Source organism: Microtus pennsylvanicus, chromosome 1 (genome assembly GCF_037038515.1).
Source record: "Microtus pennsylvanicus isolate mMicPen1 chromosome 1, mMicPen1.hap1, whole genome shotgun sequence".
Taxonomy (NCBI): Eukaryota; Metazoa; Chordata; class Mammalia; order Rodentia; family Cricetidae; genus Microtus; species Microtus pennsylvanicus.
The window spans coordinates 127,776,755-127,795,638 of record NC_134579.1 but is presented as its reverse complement, the minus strand read 5'-3'; the positions used below and the strand labels follow the sequence as shown (position 1 = coordinate 127,795,638).

General features: G+C 43.9%; 1 protein-coding gene across 5 annotated transcripts in view; it reads left to right on the top strand.

Annotated features, from left to right (window-relative positions):
- The window catches only part of Pitpnb (phosphatidylinositol transfer protein beta), a 51,466-nt gene extending 32,890 nt beyond the window's left edge, over positions 1 to 18,576 (top strand). For 3 of the 5 annotated variants that reach the window (XM_075983683.1, XM_075983665.1, XM_075983692.1), the window contains 3 exons: positions 10,428 to 10,538; positions 12,817 to 12,939; positions 16,767 to 18,576. In XM_075983683.1, the coding sequence (XP_075839798.1) occupies positions 10,428 to 10,538; positions 12,817 to 12,939; positions 16,767 to 16,817 (285 nt within the window). In that variant the 3' untranslated portion in view covers positions 16,818 to 18,576. Of the gene's footprint in view, positions 1 to 10,427; positions 10,539 to 12,816; positions 12,940 to 15,713; positions 15,799 to 16,766 lie in introns of all 5 variants that reach the window. The other 2 variants (XM_075983675.1, XM_075983701.1) reach the window with 1 other exon arrangement.
- Positions 18,577 to 18,884: the final 308 nt, after the last annotated feature.

The window sequence follows — 18,884 nt, the reverse complement described above, 5'->3', positions numbered from 1 at the left end:
CTGGCTGCTCCTGTAGAGGATCCCTTGAATGGCCCTATTATAACTCCTGTTATAACTATATTGTAAACTGCTGTGCATCAACTAAAAGGAAGGAGGGATCTGACTTTGTTTAATGTGAAGTGAGCCATTGCAGGGTGTGGTCATTCATGGCTTTAATCCCAGGACTCAGACAGAGGCAGTAGATTTCTTATGAGTTCAAGGCCAGCCTGGTGTGGGTAGAGTTCCAGGACAGCCAGGGCTACACAGTGAGACCCTATCTTAGAAAGGAAAGACAGAATCATAATTTGTCTTATTTTCACATTTGTTTACAGTGTAGAGTTTAAAACTCTTCCAACCTAATAACCATGACTAGAGACTTAATACTCAGGAAGTGGTAAATGTCACACAAGCATCATCTGAGTCCACGTTAAGGGTTTGCTCAGTGTCCCCACCTTTTCCAGGTTTGTAGCTACATCCTCTAGACACCCCTAGGCCAGGTGGTGCCGACTCTGGCTAGCAGTGCTTTCACAGGGGATGAAAAAGCAGAAGGCTTATGACAAAATACTGAGTTCTTTCACCCAATTACCAGAGTCTGGAGTATAGGTTTTACACACCTGTCACATGGTGGGTGTCACATGGGTGCAGGGCTTTCCCATGGGTACTTCCAAGAGGTTTTCACCAACTGTAGAGTTACTTTCCCATGGTACTTCTAGGAGGTTTTCCACCCAACTGTAGAGTTACTTTCCCATGGGTACTTCTAGGAGGTTTTCCAACCAACTGTAGAATTACTTAATGTTTTTTACTTTTGCTTGGCTTTTCTGCGTCTTAGGAAATTAGAATGTGTGTAAATAACTTTGCTTGTTCTTGCTTTGTTACTTTGATGTATGCTTACGCATAGACCTTTATCTCTAGTTGATTATTACTTAAAATTCTGGAGTAGCTTAAGTTTGTTTGGAGACAGGGTTTCATGATGGGGCCCATGCTAGCTGGGGGTCACCATACAGCCTAAGCAGCCCTTGAACACTTAGTGATTCCCCTCCTCGGCCTCATGACACTTAAGATGACAGGCATGAGCCGTAATGGGCTGTGCCTAGAGAAGCAAGTCCAACAGTGACTTCATGTTGCCCATCAGAAGGCTCCTCTGACCCATCTGCTTAGTGATCACTTGCTCACTTCATCCACATGGTGGTAAGTGGAGGTATTCATAAGAAGCAAGCAAGTCTTGTGACTGAGCTGCCATGGCTTTGGAATGTTGGGGTAATGAAGAAAAACAAGCCAAACCACCATATACGGATGTGCAAGGACATAAAGGTTACATTCGTGACAATAGCTGAGCACACATGGGAATGAGTGAGCACCTATGGGTTTGGTCAGTGGGCATGTGTCCTTACTCTGCCTGGTGGTGCTGGTGGCAGGGTGAGAACAGGAGAAATGTGTGTGGGCGTGACAAAACAACTGGCACTGCCAGTGAGTGCTGAGGGTATGGCACATGCTCTGCTGTACTGTGCAGGCCGAGAGGTAGCCTCTCTGTGAGCCCTCCTTGTATCATCCACCTGCTGCTTCAGCAGCAGGCTGTTTGCTTATCAGTCTACATTCCAAAATGTGCTCAAGGCTAAGTGTAAACCTCGGGATCTATTTGTTTGTTTGCCTACATGTGTGTCTTTAGTTGTTTGGGATCAGACCCAGGACTTGACACGTGTTAGGCAAGTGCTCTGTTCCTGAGTTACACCCTAGTGACTGCTGTGACACTCCCTCATTTGATATGGGGATACTTCGTATTGTACTTACTGGCTATATTCAATTGAAGCGAGAAGGTTCTTTGTCGTCCCAGGTACTATAAAAAGGTCGCATTTAACCTTCCAAACTTTATAGTTGGCTAGGTCAGGTACAGGTGCTCTGTTTATAATTGAGAAATGTAGCCAGAGAAACCCAGATCTGCGGGTCCACAGACCTGAGCCCAGTGCTGCTCACAGGTATAAGGAGTGATGGGGCAGATCCTTGTCTGCTGCATTTGTCATGTTGCATGGTAACATTTGAACTCTGTGCTTAGACAGTTCTGCACACCCCCAGTGATAGGAGCACAAAAGGAGACGCATTCCAATACTGTGAATATGTCTGTGAAGACGTATATATTAGGATTTAGATCGTGTAAGCTTTGACTCTCAGTTTCCATACCTCTAAAATGCAGCTGTTAGCACCAACTTCAGCAGTCATTGAGAGGATGAAATGATGGTGAGTGCTGGGCACAGGGAGTGGTGTCAAAAGGTCAAGGTCTTGATCCGTGTGTGTGTGTGTGTGTGTGTGTGTGTGTGTGTGTGTGTGTTGCACTGTTTTACACCACAGAGATCTTCACACTATAGCTAGGATTGATTTGCCTTTGGTCACCAGTCTGAGCCCCTTGTCCTTACAGTGTTTAATGATTAGTGCTTGGTGTAGGTCAGCCTTCCTTCCACAGCCAGGTGGTGTTGCTGCTCAAGAGATGTTCTCGTTTCCCAGGCTTGTCATAGGCACAGGCTTTATTTTTTTCCCTTATGGTATGATACATATTTTTACTTAAAAACAAACACAACCAGGAATACACTGTAGCCCTAGAGACATAAGCCTGAGTTGTGTGCTTGTTTTCCTTCTGAAGAAGGAAATTAAAAGATCTTTGTTGCTTAGAGTTCAACATGAAGTGACTTTGTGCATGCTAATAGAGCAATTTATAACCTGATTAGGAAGTTTGCTTCCAGGCAGAACTGCTGATGAACATCTTCTTTCTCTGTGGCATGGTGTGCATGCACACACATGCATATGTATGTGTAGGTTTTGGTTTCTATCTGAAGGGTGTGTTTGTCTTGTGGCACTGGCACAGCCACCTCTCATAAGGGTTGCAATAGTATTTTACGTGTGTGTTCCTCTAAGCTTTCCAGTGTCCCGCTTCTGAACCTGGGAGTGTCGGCTTCACAAATTGAAGATTATGGTGTCATTCTAATCCAATGAAAGGCCTAATATCTTTTTTCATTTAAGTCAGACACTGTTGAACAGTTAAGCTTTTATTTCTACAGATGGATGATTGTTAATAGCTAGGAGGTTCTACCAAAGCATCTGCCTCTGCAGTGCCAGACATTGGAGCATATGGTAATTGGGTCAGGTAAAGGAGTTGGCCCAGAAATTACGCTGGTTTGATGTGTCCTGGCATTTGGAGGTTGGCCTTTCAGGCTCCTGTTCTATACACTGCTCAGTCACATTCTGGAACAGCCCTCATGACCATTCTGAGTTCTCCAAGCTAGAGAAGGGCGCTGCAAGTTGTAGAGACGCCAGTTTATTTCCTCCCTGTCCTCGTGATTGCTGTCTCTTTGTACCCATAGTGTGAAAAGATGACAACAGCCTTGGTTGTCAAATGAAATGTAAGATGTAAGGGATGGGAACAGTGGAAGTTAGCGACGAGAGAACCTGCTGCGAAAGTCCTGTTCCAGGTGGAGACCAGCGGGGAAGCCACCTAGAGCTTCCTCCTGCGGCTCTCCTGATGGAAAATGCTGCCTGCCACGCTCCCAAATCCTGAACTTCACATGCCTGAGGCCCAAAGCAGCTAAAAGCACACCTCCTCCCTGTGGTCTCGTGTTTAAAACCCTGTAACTATAGCGTGCGGAACTCAAACTGGTTTCTGATTAAGCCACATTTTGGATTCTGGGCAATAAAGAGGTCTACAGACATGAACGGTTTTCATAGGAGATTACACAGTTTGGTGACTTTACTTTTAGCTTTTATACGTGTAAAACTGCTTCCTGCTAGCCTTCACCTTGGTTTGGCTGTGGAATGCCTCTGCTTCTAGACAGATCTGCAGGATTCAGGACTCTGGAATGTATGCTGCCTTGTTTGGGAAGTGACTTGGCAGAGCAGGCCTCTGGTCAGGCTCTTCATGAGTCTAGTGAAGTGGGACCCTGCAGCTGTACTTGTACAAGATCGCTTCCCGATGAGGAAGGGTGTGAACTGTGCCAAGGTATTGTAAGGGAACCTGGACTCTGTTGATCTGTTCACAAGCAGGGGTCTTCCTGTTTGAATTCATTTTCCCTATAATTATGAAATTACCTATGATTAGTTTACCCTTTGGATCTTTTTGAAGTTAAGAGTCTCCACCATGAACCCCCACCCCAGGGCGCCCGTGTGGTACAGTTGGTGCCTCAGGTCAAAGTGGTCTCCTTGTTCCACCTTCTGTCTTGTTCTAAACCACTGTGGTGTCTGGCAGTGCCTGCTGTAGGTGTACCCTCAGTGGGTGCTTAGTACAGAGTTAGTTAACTGTCATAAACCAGTGAAAATCAGTAAGATGTAGAAAAACACAATGTCCAGCCCAGGCCTGTCTGGAAAACTCACAAAGTAAAAGCGGTCTAGAGAAGAAAAGATGGTATACGTTGGAGAATGGGGTTTTTCTGAGATTGTGGTGCACATGCTTGGCATGTGTTTTGTGATCCTGTGTTGACATTTGCTGGTGCACACCCTGGCAGCCCTCACGGCACATTTATTTTTAGCTTTCTTAGTGAGATTTCAGTTGGAAACTTAACGCTATGAATTCGGCCGCCAAAACTGAGCATTCTGATTGCCTACCACTGAAAAGCTAAAATGCTGGGGGAGTGTGAACCGCACTGAAGACTGCTCTGCTGCTGCTGCAGAGCGTTGACTCTACTCCAGTGCACCCCATCTCACCCTCATCCCACGAGATGAGCATGTGAAGCTAGTGAGGCCAAGAGGACCAGGTCAGGAGAATGCCCTCAGATGCTCTTCTTTTTATTCTCTTACGTTTGTATATATTTTTTTGTCACAGACTCAAGAAATTTGTTCTTGAGGCTAATGTTGGCTGATTGCTTACCACATAGCTCCAAATGCTGCTGCAAGTCATTCAGTCCTGATGTGTGCTTGCTGTGTCCGTTGCTTCCCTGAAGGCCTCGGCCGCATGCCTCAAAGTAACTTAATATGTGCTCTTAAATTGAAAACATGATTTGACTTGGGGAGTTTCATTTATAGTTAGTAACATGAAATGTAAGGAATTCTGTGACTATACAAACTATTTAATGCAATTTTGAAAACATTTTGCAGCTAACTAGTACATGCTACATTATGGATGAAATTTAAATTATGTGGGGAAAAACATAATGTGGGGTTCTTTTGTTAGCTCAGGACTCTCTTACAGAACTTCTGGTTGTTCTCTTGTTAGCTCAGGACTCTCTTACTTCTGGTTGTTCTTTTGTTGGCCAACCAGTGTTCCCCTTCTTTTAAAAAGATTTCCATTTTAATTTTTAATCTTTATAAAACTCACTTACTGGCAGAATAATGGTATTTTGAACTAGCAGAATTAGTCTTAGCTGCAGGTAATGAAATCTTCAGCTTTGGCTGGATTGGAACATTGTGTGAAAGACCTTCATTCTATTCCCACCCTCTGTTGTTGTTTTGAGAGGCAGTTGTTTTTAAAACAATAAAGAGGAAACATTGAGACACATTTGTATTGTTTATAAAGAATCAGGAAGCTGTGGCCCTCAGCAGTTGAGATCCCAGGTACCTATACAGGCTACTACTTGTTTCTGTCACAATTTTGAAAATTAAATGTCTCTCTAATTTCTTTTTTTAATTAGGGACTGAAGAGATGGCTTATTGGTTAAGAGCACTAGTTTTTGCAGAGGACCTGGTTTGGTTCCCAGCACCCACTTGTTGGCTCATGGCAAGTTCCCCAGTTCCAGGGGATCTGATGCCCTCTTCTGATCTCTGCAAACATTAGGCATACATGTACATACATACATGCAGGACACGACTCTAATGCACATAGAATAAAAAAATTGAAAAATTTGTATTATATTTATTGCACGAAGGTGTGTACATGAGCAAACACTTGCATACACTTGTGTTTGCCTGCCACAGCATGCATCAGGGGCAGAGGAAAACTTGCGGGAGTCGATGCCCTCCTATCGTGTGGCATGGAGAGGTTGAAGTTGAACTCTGGTAAGTCCGGCTTTGCAGCAGGCACCTTTACCTGCTGAGCCATCTGAGTTACACATCTCTTTACAGGGATGCTCTGGTAGCCCCAAGAATGCCTGTGATTTATTTTGCATTGTTTAATCTTAGGAAAAATTTAAACGTGGGCTGGACCAATCTTATCTGTTAAAGGCCCTAAACTGAAGGCCTGGCGAGACGGCTCAGCAGTTATAAGCGCTGGCGACTTCCAGAGGACCTGAGTTTAATCCCCAGCACCCACATGGGGAGTTACAACCATGTGTGACTCCAGTCCCAGGGATCCAGTGCTGTCTGTCTGCTAGCCTCTGTGGGCACCGTAAACACTCATACTTACATAAGCAACTAAAATCTCAAATATTTTATGCCCTAACTGAGCTTTCACCTCAGTCTATTTAGCTTTGATGTAAACATCAAAAAGGGGTGGGAGGAGCCCAAGCACACTTATATTGTCATAGGCAAAGAAAAGAGGGCAATTTGAAAGAGTACCCATAAAAGTTAAGGCAAAGGAAGCCTTTGTCCTAAAATGTGTGACTGAGAGCCAAAATATTTTAAGAGTCAGGTGTTTTGTTTCTGGGTTTTTTTTTTTTTTTAATAACAAGGTAACCTCTCCCACCAGTGATAAAATCATGTGAGTTTTGAAAATACAGTGTTGAACCTAAAAGAAAAAAGTTGGTTGTTACCCGTTTCACGTGGCCTGGTTCTTTTACAGGTGTCTGGCTATTTAGATGCATCTTGCTACTATTTGTCCTTGCTCCCAGAGCAGTTGATCTTAAGAAGGTGGCTCTTCCCATAGATACAGTGCAAGAAGCAGAACTACTGTTGAGTTCAGGGCCAGCCTGGCTTTAATGGTCAAATGGTCCTTCGTGGCTGTGCATACAGTAGCTGTCGTTTAGAAGACTTGAAAAGTGTTGTGGGTATGGAGAGTATTACTGAGTGGGTTTGTTCTGAATAAGTTAGTATATTTGTATTTGCTTCTCTGATAACAGGGCAATTCATCCTACCACGTCAGATTGTGGAACTGTTTAAAGCCCTGTTTGTTTGTTTGAGACAGGGTCTCTCTGTAACTTTGGCTTTCCTGGAATCAGTCTGGCCTCTGCTTCCTAAGTGCTGGAACTGAAGGCGTGCACCACCGCCGCTCATAAAGCCCTGTTCTGTTGTAATATGAGCAGCGGGGCTGCGTCCCCGGCACCTGGCCGCCCACATGGCTAGCTCTAGCTTATGCCCCGAAATAATTACATGGAAACTGTATTCTTTTAAACACCGCTTGGCCCATTTCTATCTAGCCTCTTCTAGGCTAGCTCTCGCACCTGGACTAGCCCATTTCTAATAATCTGCTGTAGCCCACGAGCTGGCTTACCAGGAATGATGTTAACCTGCGTCTGTCAGGAGTGGGAGAATCATGGCGACTCACTGACTCAGCTTCTTTCTCCCAGCCTTCTGTTCTGTTTTCTCCGCCCACCTATATTTTAACCTATGAGGGCCAAGCAGTTTCTTTATTGCTTAACCAATGAAATCAACAGATTGATATATGACACTCCCACATCACTATTCTTAATCACTAGTTTAAAGCCTGAATTAAGGGATGACTTCCTATCAGTCGATTTTAAACAGGAAATTACACTTAAAATACCATGAGCATATTAATTATTGAAGGAAAACATTTAGCTTGTGTATTAGTGTCTTTCTTTGATACTACTTTTGTGATTGCTTTCTGGTGACTTCAGTGAGGTGCTGGTATCTACCAAGAAGACTACGCCAGGAAGTTGAGGCAGCGGGCTTTTGTCTCCTTGAACAGATTTGAGTGGGTTTTTATTTGTTTTTAATAACTGCTTATAAATTGGATGGAACACAAAAAGAGTGAGGTCTAGGGAGACAGCTTCAAGAACTAGGATTTTTTTTTTGGTCCCATTTATTTTTTAACATAATTTTTAAATTTTTTTAATTTTAAAATAATCTTCTCATTTTACATACCAATCCCAGTTCCCACTTCCTCCCATTAAAATAATTTTTATAACCCAGTGCAGGCTCTATAAATTGCTGTGTTAATTGGCCTAAGTAGCTTGCCAGCATCACTAGGAAGCATATGGGAAACAGCCTGGTTCATTGTGGAGTCACTGTATGCTTGGAGTCCTGACCCACCTGTGGAGGGCGCCTGTGTTGCATTTAGTCCCCTTGCTTTTATAAATTGTGGGAGAATTCTGAAGAGCTGTCATTCTTATGGGTGGGGCTTTGTGGAGAATGAGGTATGCAGCTCTTAGGGTTTTAAGGAAGCTGTTTATAGCTCAGAGTTACCAGGACTTGTCCAAGACGAAAAAATGCTTAGAGCTGTTAGTGTTGCAGGAAGTGTGAACAGGGCCTTGTGTGGATATAGGGGCTTCACATGCCATTAGATGTAAAGGACATGTTTGGTTTACTATCTGCAGCCTTGGAGCTAAGCTTGCTCATCCCTGGTTCACCTCAGTGGATAGTCTAGAAGAGTGGAGCCAGTGAAGGTCGGGTTCCACATGGCAGGAACCAGGGTGGACCCTGCTTTTGACCTTGTACCAGCTAGACCTGCCTGACACTTGAGCCACATTCTGCTCAGGCTCAACAGCACTCATTGGATCAAAGGCCCTAGCATGTCCTCACCTCATTGTTTATTGAAGAGATGGTCTGTGGAAGGCTCACCTTACGGTCCTTTCTGTAGAGCTTCAAGGCAGGGTGTCCAATAGAAGCTGGCTGACCTCTACCATACCAGATGTCCAGCTTAGAGCCAAGCTTGCAGTGGAGGAGAGGAGGCTGGTGTCAGTTTAACTGGCATGGTAGAAATGAAGATATCTAGAGAGACACTTGCATGTGTCTTAGCCTGACTTCAGATTATGGAAACAGTAGACTCAGTAGTGGGGATTTCCCCAGGAAGAGTACCTGCCAGAGGGGGAGCTTGTCTCCTAGGAAGAGATTCCACAGTGTTCTAACATGTTATCACCACCTTACAGGATAAGACTTCAGGTCGCTGGTGGGTGGGTCTGCATCTTGTCAGGGCTTATGTACATAGCCTTAACCCTCTATTTAAACTTCAGTTTCACTTTAGGACCCCAAAGATGGACTTGAGGGGTTTGCTGCATGTCTTTAACTCTCTTCCCCATGTGATCACATCAAGTAGTCCTCCTTTTTCTGCTTGCCACTATTAAATTGGCTCTTTTTATTGACTTATTGATGACAGGTGTCCAGACCTGACTCAACATATCTGATAACATCTGTGTGTACTACAGAGTCTTTGATGAACGGTTCCCACCAAGGATAACACTATTGAAAATACACATGTGTGGGCTGGAGAAATGGTTCAGAGGTTAAGAGCACACTGAGTATTCTTCCAGAGGTCCTGAGTTCAATTCCCAGCAACCACATGGTGGCTCACAACCATTCTATAATGGGATCTGATGCCCTCTTCTGGCATTCAGGTGTACATGCAGATAGAGTATCTTTTTTAAAAATTAAAAAAAGAAAATAACACACATTATCTGAATCAGTTTTGTGTGCCTGATAGCACCTAACGTGGTGATGTGTAAATGGTCCCCACTTAATAACTGCTGAAGCCAGCCTTCCAAGTGAGGTGTATTTATACACAGACTAGCCCTCCCCACGGCCATGTGTGCGGTTAAAGCAGAGTTGCTTACACTAGGTGGCAGATAGCTGCTAGATACCCAGGTGGATGCCTCATCACCCTTCTTAACTCTCCATGAGGGGGTGGGGAGTGCAGTCAAGAAACCCAGCTGGGGTAATTTTTTTTCAAGGGGTACAGCTTAACTCCCTAATGTGGCAGTTACATGGCTCAGAGGACAGCTGCTTGCAGCATCCCTATTTATCCAAGAAAGACTTGATTTCCACTGACATCATTTGTGTGGATCTCTGGAAACTGGAACTGCATGCACAGGCCGTTCATGGTGTGTGTTTGCATTGCTGTCTGTGGCCCTCTGTTCTCACCAGCTGTGCTGCTCCACTTGGAAATGTTTAGAAATACAGAAAATGGTGAAACTCCACAGTGGGAGCTAGGAGAGCTTTACCTTGTTTAAGGCTCACTACTGATAAGACCTTCACCATACATAAGAATTCCATGAAGCCAGCAGTGGTGACACACACCTTTAATCTCAGCACATACTCATCGTGAAGCAGAGCCAGGCAAATCGCTGAGTTTGAGGCCAGCTGGGTCTACAGAGTGAGTTCCAGGACAGCCAGGACTACACAGAAAAATCAAAACCAAAAGACAACAGTGACAGCAGCTATCAGATTCAGCTATGAGATCTCACAACTGGGAAGTAACTTGGTGTGTGGCAGGAGAGGAGTACTGGCCTTTTGTTTAGATGATTTCAGATTTCTGAATTAAGCACAAGACCAGTTTTCCTTGTGTGTCTGTGATGTTGTTTTATAGTAGTCAGTCTTGATCAGAACCTGTACCCAAGTCACAGTTTTTCCATTTTCTCATCTAGAAGGAACTGGCAAACACCCCTGACTGTCCTAAGATGTGTGCCTATAAGCTGGTGACCATCAAGTTCAAGTGGTGGGGGCTGCAGAGCAAAGTAGAAAACTTCATTCAAAAGGTAAATCTGCTTACAGTGGGACTTGCTTGTGGGAGATTTGAGAGAAGGTGACTGTTGGAAAATGGTTTCTATGACAAGCATTTTATCCTTTATGACATTAAAGTTACTGTCACCATGTCTGTCTGATCCCCTGAAAACATCAAATCCAAATAACAAGATTTTAAGAGACTTTTTTCTCCTCCCTCCCTCCCCCCCTAAGGTCTTTTGTGTGTAGATACTTTGCCTGCACGCATATCTGTGCATCGTGTGCATGTGGTGCCTTTGGAAGCCTTGAAGAAGGCATCAGATGCCCTGGAACTGGAGTTAGAAACAATTGAGAGCCGTTATGTGGGTGCTGGAACGCACACCTGGGTCATCTGGAAGAGCTGCGTTGTGGTCTTAGCCTCACTGAGTCATCTCCCGCCCTTACAGGACTGCTTAGGAGATGCAGTGTTTATTCAGTGAGCTTCCAGTACAAAGTCCCTCCCGTGACTAGCCCAGCCATGAAGAGACCTAGTATCCTGGCAGTCACGCTGTCTTGTCTGGAGTGTCTTCTGTAGAGGTCTTGCCAAGAGTAGGTAGACCCTGAATTGGTAACATGATCTGAGGATCCCTATCCTAATTTCTTTTTTAAAAAATGAAGCCTGGTCTACAAGAGGTAGTTCCAGGGCAGGCTCCAAAGCTACAGAGAAACCCTGTCTCGAAAAACCAAAAACAAAATAAAACAAAAAATGAAGATGACATAAGCAGTTAGATATAGAAGGGGATCACAGTGATATAAACACATTTATGTATAGTGTTGCCCAACATCACACAGAGCAACAAAATACAATAGGTTGTAAATACACAGGAAGATGCAGGAATACCCTATGGTTACTGTTCCTATAGTATTTACCCCCATCATCATTATAGAGATATCTTTGGGGACTGGAAAGACAGCTCAGTGGTTAAGAGCTGCTTTTCCAGAGCACCTGGGTTTGATTCCAGCGCCCACATGATGGTTTACAACGATTCGTAATAATAGTTACCAGGCATAGGGGATTCATACCACTTTCTGTCCTCCATGGGCTCTGCGGTGCACATGCAGTGCACAGACATGCATGCATACACATAAAAAGAAACCCTAGGAAATAAAAAGATGTCTCTGTTACCCCCGGAATGTCACAGTGCTTCTTCCGCCTATTCACAACCATCCCTTGAGCACACTGTGTATGTGCTGGCCTTCTTTCTCACCTAGACATTGTAATAAGTAGGTTGACAGTCCAATTTAAAAGTCGCATGTGTAGACATACAATTTTCTGTTCATGGGGGAAAGTTGAAAATTGTTCCCAAAGTGTCGGTTATTGTTATGTATTTTGCTCTCATTTTTGGGAAAGTTGAAAACAACTTAAATAGTCGGGTATTTAAATTTGCTATTTCTATACATGGTTTTCATATGTTTATGTGTGTGCATACACATGGGACTAATGTAGTGCACAGAAGAATCAGTGCAGAGTACATAATGCTATGTGTCTAAGCACGGGGGTTTCCTTCAGTGCAGAGAGAAGACTGGGTCTGCTTTTATTGTAGAAAAATCCAGTTGACCTTTGCTCCGTGGCATTGAGAACAGGTGTCAGTACATGAAGCCCAGCAGGAGCATATGGAATTCAGTTATGCATGCTGTGCGCTCTTGGCTTTTACCAGACCATTCATCCTTTCGCCAATGGAGATTCTTTCCCATTTCTCAGGGAACTTTGAAAATAAGTTTTGAATTATGTTTGTTTGTTATATGTCATTGTGTATACCAGCTGCATGGGTGTGGAGGTCAGAGGACAGTTTGGGAGTTGGTTCTCTCCTTATTACACCGTATGAATCCATGTATTGGACTGAAGTCATCATGCTTGGAAGCAAGCATTCTTACCTGCTGAGCTGCAATGCTGCCCCTTCACAGGGAATTGATTCCCTGTATAAAATTATGCTAGGCTAGAATTAATGTTGATGTAAAGAATTTTTATTTTATTTTATTTCTTTTTGGGTTTTTTTTTTTTTTTTTTTTTTTTTTTTTTTTTTTTTTTGCAACAAAGTCTCTCTCTCTACATAGCCCTGGCTTTTCTGGAACTCATTATGTGGACCAGGCTGGCCTTGAACTCATGAGATCTGCCTTTGCCTCTTGAGTGCTGGGTTAAAGGTATGTGCCACCATACTTGGCCTAGTTTCTGCTGTTGTATAAAGTGGTCTTTTAACTAAGTGCAAGTTGGTTTTATGGGCTGTTTGGTGCATGTATCACTAATTGGATGTTTTTGCCACTTTGTTTTAAAAGCAAGAAAAACGGATATTTACAAACTTACATCGCCAGCTCTTTTGTTGGATTGACAAGTGGATCGATCTGACAATGGAAGACATTAGGAGAATGGAAGATGAGACTCAGAAAGAACTCGAAACAGTAAGATTGGTTGTGGTGGTTGTTTCCCTTATAAACCTGTGTGTTCTTAGCAAGTGTAGACCTGGAGTTGGACAGAGTTACTGCAAGCCGTTTCTCACCACGCGTATTTTCATCCAAATGGAACCTTTTGGACACTCCTGAAGGTGGACTAAAGCTTTCTTAACCTAAATATGTTCCTTGTAAAAACATCCCAGTGCTCTTTGTACTGAGTCTTGGGCATCAGTTTTTCTGCAACAGTACCTGTCTTGGTCCTTTTCATTTTACATAGAGATGCCTTGGGCTCAGCTCCTCCGTAGGCAAGGTGAGGACAGGGAGTCCTTTGAGTTCACCAGTTCCACCTCCCACTTAGCAGTAAGCTTTTCTTACTTGAAAAACTCTAGGCAGATTGCAGTAGTCCTTGACAAGAGGTCAGGGTATAGTTTCATGGCTAAACTTGCCCTAGCTCCTGCCCATAGCCAGTGGGCATCTGCACTCTTCCAAGGCCATTTTCCTTAGCTTCCTCCCACAAGGATTTGGTTTTGATTTTTCACTGAGCCAGGCTTTTCTGCAGTTGGTAGTTCGTTCCCAAAGTGGGAAGTAAATCCAGGGCGTGCCTAGGGCCTTCAGGACTTCCACACAGTCACCCTGAGGCCTGCTAAAGTTCCTGGCTCTGCAGGCCCTGCAGGTGTGGTATCTGATGTGAGACTAGAGCCCTCACATCACCACATCACCAGAGAGTGGTGGGAAGTCAGGCTCTTTGATAGGGAAGGAATGCTGTCTCTGCTATAGCACAATGAAGAATTGTCTGCAGTCGGTTACTTAGGGTGATCAGAGCAGGCCTGCTTCTAATTAGCCTTATACCAATCTTTAGAAAGGAGTAGGCTATATGTTCTTAATAGGGCAATAGAATGTTTTAACCTATCTTATATTTTTATAAATGGATTTTGCTCTAGATTATTTTAGGTTGATTGAGTTTGAAACTTCCCATAGAGACAGCATTATAAAGGGGTTGGTTTTCTCTTGCTGCAGCAAAGTTCTGGGTCTTTGGAGTAGGGTGGTGGAATGATCAAGCCTGGGTCATGCTGCTCTGGCCTTTACACCTCTCTCATCCTGTGCTCCCTTCTTCTCAATAGTTAGGTGCTTCTCTGTAACTGGAGGTTTCTCTCCGCCCACCAGTTCACGATTATCCACTCTGAGGCTGTTAATTACAAACTGTTTGGCCAATGGCTCAGGCTTATTACTAACTAGCTTTTACATCTTAAATTAACCCATTTCTTTTAATCTATGTATTGCCACATGGCCATGATGTTAACTCACATCTTGCTTCTCCAGTAGTGACTGGTGTCTCTGACTAACTCTGCCTTCCTTCCCCTCCCACCCCTATCTCTCTGCTTGGATTTCCCACCTAGCTATATTCTGCCTGACTATTAGCCAGATCAGCTTCTTTATTAGCATATTCACAGCATACAGAGGGCATCCCACATCACTCCTTTAAGGAGCAGTCCTGGTGCCACCCCTCCCAGCAGGAACTCTTCCTCTGCTGTACCCTCCCTTCTAGTGCTCCAGATTCCAGAATATTCACTCCTTCTATCATCTACTCTGGAGCAGCTGCTTAAGCTGTAGTGTGGCTGCTTCCAGCTAGTGTTTCCCAAAACCTCGGGGTGGCAGAAAACCAACCTCAGGGAAGAACCTTTGCCCTAGTTGGGCGTTTTGTGTTAAACTGTCAGTTGAGGAAGACTGATCACCTGGTGACCAGGCCCTCGCACCCTGACTCCTTGGACAGACAGAATATGTCTGAGGTCTACTGCTCCCAACTCTTGATTCTTTCAAAGTTCTCAGCCTGCAGATATCTGAACACACCGCGAGATCCCCTAGCCTAGAAGTGACAATTTCTGCTCCCACATGTAGCAGGAAGGAATTTCTTCTCATGCCTAGTCAAAGACTCTCATACAGTGTAATATTCTTAATTCACAGATACTTTAAGAATTGACATCCTTTTTATCAAAACACTTTTAGACTTGAAAATACCTGGCATAGAAAGGACATGCACATGTATGCACGTGTGTGCACGTGTATACATGTGTATGTACGTGTATGCACGCGTATGCATGTGTATGTAGCCTGAAGTTTGCAGAGCTGTAAGAATTAGCCAGGTGGTGGAAGAGAACTGGCCATACCCAGGGGTGGATTGGAGGAAGGAATTGTTGTAGAAATACAGTATTGTTTGTTTTCTTTCTTTTTTCTGGTTTTCTTCTGTGAGTTTTTGTTTGTTTGTTTGGTCTGTAAATGTTAGAAATGCCTGCTCTTTTGCGGATTTGTGGGTTTGTTTTGTTTTTTCCTATCTGCTGTTTGTCTGTGTCTCTTCCTTTGATCCTTACTCTTTTCAGTAATCCAGAAAGCACTAAGAAACTTCTCTAAAAACAGCCAAAGTAGCAGCACCTTCACATCTTCCTGTCTGACCCAGAGACAGCAGTGAAAGGTGGACCACACCATGCCCCCTTCCCCTGAAGCATTTTCTCAAAGCATAATGACAACTTCCCTTGGAAATGTATCCCTGATAATTTGCTACCAGACTGGAGGTCTTTGTTTAAATTCAGATACAGATAAATTTTAAGGCTTTTTAAGGGAAACCTCACACAAGTTGGTTGGAGCCAGGACCTCAGAACTCCATCCCTTCTAAGTCTACATGAGAAGCAGACAGCTATGTAGTCATTGCTAGGCCTTCTTTTCTCCACTTGCTTTCTAACCCCTACGTAGAATCATTTTAGCAGCTCATGATTTTATTTTACATTTAGATGCGTAAGAAGGGTTCCGTCCGAGGCACGTCGGCCGCTGATGCCTAGATGAGTCCCCTGTAGGTCAGAGACATTTTCAAACTGTGTAAGTGAAGACCTGGGTAAAAGAATTTCTAAAAACCTGCGCCTTTTGGTGATGGGGAGTTAACTGCTGAGCGCGCCACAGGCTCTTGTCTACAGTGATGGCATTCCACTTTTAGAATGAAGAGGTGCCTGTTGTAGAAACTGTGAGCATGTGTGTTTTGTGGATCACTGTGGGCCAGGTTGAATGTCATCGTTTGATCCTGCTGTCAGTGTAGTTGCTGTGTAGTGGCGCTGTCCTGGAAACCGGTTCACCTTTTCCTAGACAACCGACTAGTGGAACATGGTAGTCCAGGATCTCTCCTGCCACACTATCAGGCTAACTTCAGAAGCTCACTGTAGGTAAAGTGTTTTCTGTGTGACACAGTCTCCCTGTTGACTCCATAGTTCACTTCACTTTGTAAGCCTGACACTTTTCTATGGTATTCCTACCAAAGTCTACATGTCCACATGACATTACCATAGGTGGAGCAGAGAGCATCAGATCCACTCCACAGGCACAGGCAGAGAATGAGAGCAGCAGAAGCTACTGTTCTGTGTAGGTGTCCATGTGCTCAGACCTGCACTGGGCGTCCTTGCTGCTCCCCACATGGACTAAGTGAGAGGTGCTTGGTCATGCAGAGGAGCTGCTATGCCAAACAAGAATTGAGTAACACTTCTGAGATTTCCTGAAAGCCCTTTATCACTCATGTTCATTAAAAACAAAACAAAAACCGTTTTGGGGGGGGGGGTTCAATTGTTACTTTGATTAAGTACTAACTTTCAGTGATTTTTTTTTTTCCTACTTTGAATTTACTTTTCTCTGTGATGAAATAAAATGTTTTGCCTTTAACGTGGCTGGTCTTTTTGAACAGAAATTAAGTTTTGGGGTGCCATGGTTTGGGGAACATTTTCTACTAAATATTTTCCATATTGAGTGTCTCAGGGGAGCCTGTGGCCTAACTTGCTGTTTGCTTCTTTACTTTCTTACAGCTACGGAGTCAAGGCCAAGTGAGGGGAACAAGTGCAGCCTGTGACGAGTGAAGATGCTACCAGTGTCTCTGTGTGATGTTTCCAGCGTGTGCCTGTGATGACTCAAGGGCACGTGTGCACACACATATACACATACACACATGTGTGTGCATGTGTGCGTGTGTATGTGTGTATGTCTGTAGCTGTATGTGAAACACATATGGCTAGAGGCCTAGATACACACACAAGTGTATATATGTATGTGAAAACATTGAAGGGATCAGTACAATTTCTCCAAAGTACTGTACCTCTCTTCAGCAAAAATACTAAAGAAAATATTTTCAATATATAACCTGGAACGGATTTTAATAATCATCAATGTGATGCCCTTGATGGATAAATGGACTGCCATGTGGTGCTGGCTGGCGTGCTTCATGAATGCCAGGTGTGGACCAGTGTGTATAGTTTTGGGTTGTTTCTTTTTTCAAATCACCACACATACACTTTTTTTATTTTTATCCCATCAGCAGCAGACTCCTACAGAAAGGTATCTTCAGATTGTTAGATACTCCAGTGAATCCGGAGAGTAAAGTCTGGATGTTTTGGGTGTATTTGTAACTATTTATTTCTGGGTGGCCACTATCTTCCAGCCAAATCCAACAATGTCTGTTGAGTAAGGAGTGAAATCAAAGCTCTTTACTAGATCACCCAAGGGGCGGGGAAATCTTTTTTTTAAAATTGCCACTTTTTATTGGATTTTTGTATTTTGAATTTCAAGTATTTTTCTACATCAAATCTAGCAAAAAAAAAAGTGATGACGGTTTGTGATTCCTATAAACACTAGACAATGTTCAGACTCTGGCTGAGCAAACAAGGCGACAAAGGAAATAACCTTGATGGCATTACAGTCACACAGAGCTTTACTGTGGGGACTGTGCAGACCGTCCATGTTGCTCTGAGCACACTGACATTTAGCTCTTTGCCTGCTGCAGTCCAAGCCAGGGGGAATGCTGATGGTGAGCTAGGAACAGTTAAATGTGGCACAGGACTGTCCCCATCCTGAGGCCAGCTCGATCCTGAGCATTGCTGCCGACACTGCTTCCTTTTCTTCCCTCTTTTTTCTCCTCTTTTTCTCTTTTTTTTTTAAAGGAAGGAACAATAGCTAGGTAAGATTTTTTTTTTTTTAATTAACTTTTCTGTATGATGCTGTTTTCCCTTGTCAGTCCCAGAAGCCTGACCAGAATCATACTGTTGAAGCCCTCAGGTTACACACTGTCTTTTTAACCGACATCACCCCACAGTCCTCCATCCCCCATAGAGCATATTACCCCCACAGTGAGCCCAATAGTAACTGGTTCCTTTGCTGACAGACTTGCCCTATGTGCCCCTCCTCCCATGCCCTGTGTTCCCATGGGAGCAATGACAGCACTTCCCACTGCATTGCAATAATACCCTGTCATCCTCGGCAACAGACCCTGGCTTCCATGTGCCCTCTGAAGATAAAGGCTGGTGTTTTTTCTCTGGATACTGGTGGGAGATGGGTTTGGTTACATCAGTGGGAAAGGCACCAGAAGGGTCATTGCCACCCCAGGCAGTGGAGAACCCAGTCTTTTCCCCAGTGAACCAATTCATGGACAGCTATAGTCACATTGGGAGTTTGGGCACACAAGGAAATGAGAGCCTGGTGTGGACTCTACTGTCTTCTAACAGCTGTGGAGATTGAGGGACGTGGTGAATGTCAAATACCTGTTGACTTGGCAGTCTCTTGTGTAAACTACAGTAAAACAAAGTAAGTGAAATTGAAACAAAAATAAATTTGATCACAAAATGTCGCTTGTGTGCTTGAATGGCCGTTTCCCTGGTGTCACTGGCTTGAGTTCTCTGTGTTTCAGCAATCCCACTCTGAGAAGGAGTGTTTTGCTGGTCCTGTGAGGTGGCTTGTTCTTGACGTGGGCCCATGCCGTTCAGGTTATCACGTGGTTTCAGAGGTGTTTTCCTGTCCTTATGGGAAACTGAGTACTGTTAGCCTCGGAGTTTGTAAAAATTATTTTTAAAGGAAAAATTCAGAAAGCCTTTGTTTTTAAGTGCTCTGTCGGGCTCTGCTGTCCTGTCTTACTGACTCAAGATCGTGTCTCTGGG